The sequence below is a fragment of the Lucilia sericata genome, unplaced genomic scaffold, assembly GCF_015586225.1.
Source record: "Lucilia sericata isolate MDLA Ls3-8-SP2 unplaced genomic scaffold, ASM1558622v1 Contig001154F_arrow, whole genome shotgun sequence".
NCBI lineage: Eukaryota > Metazoa > Arthropoda > Insecta > Diptera > Calliphoridae > Lucilia > Lucilia sericata.
In genome coordinates, this window is record NW_023995125.1 from 20,519 (window position 1) to 28,761 (window position 8,243).

The 8,243-nt window shown below is 31.9% G+C and overlaps 1 protein-coding gene across 1 annotated transcript; it reads left to right on the forward strand.

The window, feature by feature from the left end:
- The first annotated feature begins 2,737 nt into the window (after nucleotides 1–2,737).
- On the forward strand, nucleotides 2,738–3,681 carry LOC119610326 (apolipoprotein D-like). Its single transcript, XM_037965489.1, has 4 exons — nucleotides 2,738–2,850; nucleotides 2,906–3,151; nucleotides 3,209–3,390; nucleotides 3,452–3,681. Exons 1-4 carry the CDS (start codon nucleotides 2,837–2,839, stop codon nucleotides 3,595–3,597), a joined length of 588 nt encoding a protein of 195 aa, XP_037821417.1. The 5' UTR covers nucleotides 2,738–2,836; the 3' UTR covers nucleotides 3,598–3,681.
- Nucleotides 3,682–8,243: the final 4,562 nt, after the last annotated feature.

The window sequence follows — 8,243 nt, forward strand, 5'->3', positions numbered from 1 at the left end:
GCTGGACTATACTCTTGTGTGAAGATCGAACTACAGTCTTGACTATAGACTGGACTATAGTCTTGACTATAAACTGGACTATAGTCTTGACTATAGACTGGACTGTAGTCTTGACTATAGACTAAACTATAGTCTTGACTATAGACTAAACTATAGTCTTGACTATAGACTAAACTATAGTCTTGACTATAGACTAAACTATAGTCTTGACTATAGTCTTGACTATAGTTTTGACGATAGACAGATCAAAGGTCTTAACTATAGACTCGATTATAGTTTTGATTATTGACTGGACTATAGTCTTGACTATAGACTGGACTATAGTCATGACTTTAGACTGGACTACAGTCTTAACTGTAGACTGGACTATAGTCTTGACTATAGACTGGACTATAGCCTTGACTATAGACTGGACTATAGTCTTGACTTTAGACTGCACTATAGTCATGACTATAGACTGGACTACAATCTTAACTCTAGACTGGACTATAATCTTGACTATAGACTGGACTAGCCTTGACTATAGACTGGACTATAGTCTTGACTATAGACTGGACTATAGTCTTGACTATAGACTGGACTATAGTCTTGACTATAGACTGGACTATAGTCTTGACTATAGACTGGACTATAGTCTTGACTATAGATTGGACTATAGTCTTGACTATAGACTGGACTATAGTCTTGACTATAGACTGGACTATAGTCTTGACTATAGACTGGACTATAGTCTTGACTATAGACTGGACTATAGTCTTGACTATAGACTGGACTATAGTCTTGACTATAGACTGGACTATAGTCTTGACTTATAGACTGGACTATAGTCTTGACTATAGACTGGACTATAGTCTTGGACTATAGACTGGACTCTAGTCTTGACTATAGACTGGACTATAGTCTTGACTATAGACTGGACTAATAGTCTTGACTATAGACTGACTGTAGGTCTTGACTATAGACTGGACTATAGTCTTGACTATAGACTGGACAATAGTCTTGACTATAGGCTAGACTATAGTCTTGACTATAGACTGGACTATAGTCTTGACTATAGACTGGAATATAGTCTTGACTATAGACTTGACTAAAGTCATGACTATAACTGGACTATAGTCTTTGACTATAGACTGGACCCTATAGTCTGACTATAGACTTGACTATATTCTTGACTATAGACTTGACTATAGTCTTGACTATAGACTTGACTATAGTCTTGACTATAGACTTTACTATAGTCTTGACTATAGACTTTACTATAGTCTTGACTATAGACTTGACTATAGTCTTGACTATAGACTTGACTATAGTCTTGACTATAGACTTGACTATAGTCTTGACTATAGACTTGACTATAGTCTTGACTATAGACTTGACTATAGTCTTGACTATAGACTGGACTATAGTCTAGACTATAGACTGGACTATAGTCTTGACTATAGACTGGACTATAGTCTTGACTATAGACTGGACTATTGTCTAGACTATAGACTGGACTATAGTCTTGACTATAGACTGGACTATAGTCTTGACTATAGACTGGACTATAGTCTTGACTATAGACTGGACTATAGTCTTGACTATAGACTGGACTATAGTCTTGACTATAGACTGGACTATAGTCTTGACTATAGACTGGACTATAGTCTTGACTATAGACTGGACTATAGTCTTGACTATAGACTGGACTATAGTCTTGACTATAGACTGGACTATAGTCTTGACTATAGATTGGACTATAGTCTTGACTATAGACTGGACTATAGTCTTGACTATAGACCGGACTGTAGTCTTGACTATAGACTGGACTATAGTCTTGGCTATAGACTGGATTATAGTCTTGACTATAGTCTGTAGTTTAGACTGGACTACAGTATTGACTGTAGATTGAACTATATATAGTGTTGACTATAGACTTGACTATAGTCTTAACTATAGACTGGACTAGAGTCTTAACTATAGACTGGACTAGAGTCTGTATAGATTGTATAGATTGAACTATAGTCTTGATTACAGACTTTACCCTAGTCTTGACTATACACTGAACTATAGTCTTGACTACAGACTGGTCTATAGTATTGACGAAAGACTGGTCTATAGTCTTGACTACAGACTGGTCTATAGTCGTGACTATAGATTGGTTGAAACATTTGTGAAAAAAAGTTCTCTTTTATGGAAAATTTTTGAAAAAAAAATTATTTTAATAAAATAATTTTTATAAATATTGAATTTTATTTTTTTTTAATTTTTTTAAAAAAAATCCCTTTCTTATAGAAAAATTTGACAAAAAATTAAGTTTTTATAGAAAATTTTTAAAAAGTTAATTTGTATAAAAAATTTTGGAAAACATTTTTTTCTGATGAACTTTACTTTCATTCGTAATAGTACAAGTATAATGACTCATGTAAATAATTTGCGTTTATCAGTTTTTATTGTAAACAAGCGTGTATCTTCTTTAGACATCTCATGTTCAGAGTAGTCAGTCTATCTTATCGATAAATAGTACGACGAACTGATGTTTTCTTTGAAGTACTTTATTGTTTTTTTTCTTAAGTGGCGATTGTAGACAAAATATATTTAAAATTCTTTAATTCTTCAAGTAGCTAATAAAATAATAATTAAAAGTGGAATATTTATTGCATTACAACTTGATTTAATTTATTTTTCTAAATTGCATAATATAAAAAAATTTCTGTAGAATGACTCAGGCAAATTTGTTAATTAGTTTAAATAGCTACTTGTAAAAACTTTTCCTATAAAAATCAGTGAAATTTTTTAAATTAAACATTGTTTTATAGAACTACAACTAAACAACAACGAAAATTATTAATTAACCATGATGAATAAAAGGTAAAGAAAGAAAATAACTTAAGAATTCAAAACAGAAATTAACCCTTTTTTTCAGTTCATTGACTCTAGCAATTTTGTCTGCCCTATTGGGTTTGAGCGCTGCTCAAATTGTTTTCCAAGGATCTTGTCCCGAAAACGTTAAAGTGGTGTCAGATTTTAATGTTGAAAAATATTTGGGTAAATGGTATGAATATGCCAAATATCCAGCATATTTTGAAATGGAAGGTAAATGTGTAACGGCCCAGTACTCTTTGGGTGATGATGGCAATGTTACTGTTAAAAATACTTTAATCAATGAAAAGTAAGTCATATTGCAATAACTAAAAAAAGTTTACTCCAAAATTTTTCTTCTTTAAAGAACCAATGTCTTGACCGATATCTTGGGTACAGCTTCCTTAGTTGCCAATGGCAAACTGTTGGTTAAATTCCCCGTTTCGCCCGCCATTACCGTTTCCAGTAACTATTGGATTTTGGATACTGATTATGATAACTATACAGTTATTTATTCCTGTGTTCCTGTTACAACTAACACTCATGCTAGTAAGTATTTTTGGGTTTCCAATAATTGTCTTCACCTGTAAGTTTTTTTTTTATTTTTCAGCCATTGCTTGGATTTTAACTCGTCAAGCTTTGCCAGAGCCAACTATTATTGAAAAGGCTGTCAGTGTTTTGAAAGAAAATAATGTTTCTTTGAGGGAAATGACAATTACCAATCAAATTTCATGCAATGAAGAAACAGAAAATTAAACATTTTCAGAATATTTTTTAAACAAATTTTGTGAATGTTGCTAAACTTTTTAAATTCAAATGAATACATTAATATGAACATAATTTTTGTGTTAAAACGGTGTTTTATTCGCCAATGGTTGTTAAAAAGGGAATGTGTCGCACACTAGAAATTTAGAGCGATGAACTGAACTAGAACTGAATTAGAACTGAACTAGAACTGAACTAGAACTGAACTAGAACTGAACTAGAACTGAACTAGAACTGAACTAGAACTGAACTAGAACTGAACTAGAACTGAACTAGAACTGAACTAGAACTGAACTAGAACTGAACTAGAATGAACTAGAACTGAACTAGAACTGAACTAGAACTGAACTAGAAACTGAACTAGAACTGAACTAGAACTGAACTAGAACTGAACTAGAACTGAACTAGAACTGAACTAGAACTGAACTAGAACTGAACTAGAACTGAACTAGAACGAACTAGAACTGAACTAGAACTGAACTAGAACTGAACTAGAACTGAAACTAGAACTGAACTAGAACTGAACTAGAACTGAACTAGAACTGAACTAGAACTGAACTAGAACTGAACTAGAACTGAACTAGAACTGAACTAGAACTGAATTAGAACTGAACTAGAACTGAACTAGAACTGAACTAGAACTGAACTAGAACTGAACTAGAACTGAACTAGAACTGATCTTGAACTGAACTAGAACTGAACTAGAACTGAACTAGAACTGAACTAGAACTGAACTAGAACTGAACTAGAACTGAACTAGAACTGAACTAGAACTGAACTAGAACTGAACTAGAACTGAACTAGAACTGAACTAAAGAACTGAACTAGAACTGAACTAGAACTGAACTAGAACTGAACTAGAACTGAACTAGAACTGAACTAGAACTGAACTAGAACTGAACCAGAACTGAACTAGAACTGAACTAGAACTGAACTAGAACTGAACTAGAACTGAACTAGAATGAACTAGAACTAGAAACTGAACTAGAACTGAACTAGAACTGAACTAGAACTGAACTAGAACTGAACTAGAACTAACTAGAACTGAAACTAGAACTGAACTAAACTGAACTAGAACTGAACTAGAACTGAACTAGAACTGAACTAGAACTGAACTAGAACTGAACTAGAACTGAACTAGAACTGAACTAGAACTGAAATGAACTAGAACTGAACTAGAACTGAACTAGAAACTGAACTAGAACTGAAACTAGACTGAAACTAGAACTGAACTAGAACTGGACTAGAACTGAACTAGACTGAACTAGACTGAAGTAGACTGAACTAGAACCGAACTAGAACCGAACTAGAACTGAACTAGAAACAAACAGAAATAATTACTTTAGTTATGTTATAACTGCATATTTTAACCTTTCTAAAATATTCTCTCTCTATCTCCCTCTATGTTCAAACTTTCGCTAAAGAAATTGTTATCCTTCAACTTAATCCGATTATGACCCACTTTCTTTGCCCATTAAGTTCATTTAATAAGTTGTTACTTTCTTCAGATTTTGTTGGGCATTTTAATGGCCTGTCCTAACAAACCAATTAACATTTTTGGCCAAATGGAATTTTATTAACTTTGGCATACTTTAATAATGAGTCAATGTCAAAATTATCAAAAAGTAAATTGATGAAAAAGTTGAAAGCAAAAAACGAAAAAAAAAACAACTAATCTTTATTGCGTCTGAAATCGCTTTAAATATGAAAATATAACAATAATAATCAGCATAATGATAATAGTATTTTCTTGTAATGACAAATTTTAAACTTCATTTAATGGTTGAACAACAAATAAAAAACAAAACGAAAATGACAGCAGCAACAGCAGGGAAAATAAAACAAAAATTTATTTCAAAACTTTGTCATTAAAATTTGATATCTTCATCTACATCTGTTAAGAAATGCCAACTAAACATTTTTGTTCTGTCTTTAAGTTTTTTTTTATGACATTTAAACGAGTCTGTTGTGTCAAACATAAAAGGACATTAGTGGTTTCGAAAATGCTAGAGATGAAACAGTTGCTGGAAATGTTGCTTATTTTTGAAAGTACTTAGTAGTTGTAATTTGAAGGTAGTTTATTGACTTTAGATTTGTAGTCAAGTGACTTCAGATTGAGTTAAGTGGTATAGATGGACCATTTAAAATATATCACTTTTGGCACCCAGTAATTCTGGAATTAATTGAGAATGTTAAATGTCAAATCCAAAAACTACAGGGATTGCTAAAAAATTAAATTATTTTTTTTTTGTAGCTGTATGGGTGTTTCATACAAAAATCATTTTCTAAAAGAAATTTACAAATTCATTGAAGAAGAGTTACTTAAACTTTATTTAATTTCCATTTTTAATACAAAATGAAAATAAATAAAACAGATGAAAAAGGCAAAATCTTCTTCATGACTTTACTTGTTCGTAAATATGAAAGAAACTTAAGAAAAAAACAGGAATATTCTGGAGTAAAAAGCTGATTTAGATACTTTGTGTAGATGAAGGAATATGAGATTGCCTTGCAGTTCGGGTATAAATGTATCCAATTAGGTTAAATAGACTCCATACCGCACTTCACTTATAAACTGTTTTGGTATCCTGCAACGATCAACTTCCGCTTAGTGAAATGTCTAGTTTAAAGTTCCGGTTGGTTAAATATCCAGTTTTTAAGTTAGTTATTGTGCCATAGCTACTCCCTAGATTACTTAGAGACATTAAGAGGACTAGAAACTTCTTTCAGCACTACTTGAGACTTTTTGTGTGCTGATTGATTTCTACTCTCCTTTGCAAAGAGTGAATGACTCCTTATTAAGCTGCTGGGTTGTGCCTGTGCCTGTGTCTGTGTCTGTGTTTGCGTTTGTATTTGTGTGTTTCTTGTAATTTTAATAGTAAAATATGAAAGGGGATTCTGTTGGAAATATAAAGCAGCTTTTGTAAATTAAAATGTTTAAAGTTATTAAATTGTTTTCATTTAATTGCAGAGACAAGTAGAATTATTTAAAGGGACTTAATGTCAATTTTATTTCATCTATTTCTATAAAAGCAATGCAGCTACAACCCCCTATAAAAAGTAAATGAAAGAACTTAAAATACATATTATACAACTAAAAGAATATTAAAATATTTTAGAATTTTTCATAAAATCCCACACGCATAAATATAACCTAATGAAATGTTGCAAAAATCTTTGGAAAAAATAAAAAAAATAAAAAACTTTTAAATTTTTTAGTAACATCTCTTACCGTGGTCTCATAGCTGGGATACACCTTTGAAAATATATTTTCAAAATAAATTTTATACAAAATTTTCTTAGTTTTCCCAAAATTTCAGACCACTTGTTTCACAGTTCAAATCATCTATATATACTTAGTTTTATCTATACTGCTCCTAAAAGCAGTCAATACTTGCTGTAAGTATCAGTAAAAATATAAAAGCTTAAGTAGTGGTAGTAGTCATGGGAAGTTCGTTCACTAAAAGGTAGTAACATAATAGAAAACAAGCACTAGTTTCTCGATTGTAAAACAGTAACAACAGCAGCAACAACCTCAACTATCTAGACTAAAATTATTGTAGTAGTAGCACACTTATGCGCTTCAATGAAGCACGTAATTATCAAATAATTGGATGCGACACCAGCTGTAAGACTCTAAAAAGAAAAGTGAAGAAATCTTTAAAAAAAAAAAAAGACAAAACCATAAAGTGCGTTACAAATGTTAACATCTTCTTTATTGTAAAACAAAGTTTTTGAAAAGGAATCGAATGGCATATCTGAAAGCGTTTTAGAATGCCGATGCAGCAAAATGAGCATAACAAAATTACGTTGACAGTTGTGTCAATGATGTTAAGACTTTGTTGGTAAGAAGAGCCAAGAAATCTACACTACTGAACCAGATTTCAGTGATTTCTTTTTCTTTGAAAATATTTAAATGCAAACCAGAACAATGTTTTTAGAAAATTAGAAAATAATACAATTTAAATGTAATGTTTTAAATTGTGATTTAAAAAGTGGACAATGATTTGTTTTAATTTATAATTATAAGATATGGGTTCAAGCGGGAGGAGTGAGAGCGCTAGTTCTAGTTTCAGTTGTAGTTCAGTTTCGTAGTTCAGTTCTAGTTCAGTTCTAGTTCAGTTCTAGTTCAGTCTAGTTCAGTTCAGTTCAGTTTTCTAGTTCAGTCTAGTTCAGTTCTAGGTTCAGTTCTAGTTCAGTTTAGTTCAGTTCTAGTTCAGTTCTAGTTCGTTCTCTAGTTTTCAGTTCTAGTTCAGTTCTAGTTCAGTTCTAGTTCAGTTCTAGTTCAGTTCTAGTTCAGTTCTAGTTCAGTTCTAGTTCAGTTCAGTAGTTCTAGTTCAGTTCTAGTTCAGTTCTAGTTCTAGTTCTAGTTCAGTTCTAGTTCAGTTCTAGTTCAGTTCTAGTTCAGTTCTAGTTCAGTTCTAGTTCAATTCTAGTTCAGTTCTAGTTCAGTTCTAGTTCAGTTCTAGTTCAGTTCTAGTTCAGTTCTAGTTCAGTTCTAGTTCAGTTCTAGTTCAGTTCTAGTTCAGTTCTAGTTCAGTTCTAGTTCAGTTCTAGTTCAGTTCTAGTTCAGTTCTAGTTCAGTTCTAGTTCAGTTCTAGTTCAGTTCTAGTTCAGTTCTAGTTCAGTTCTAGTTC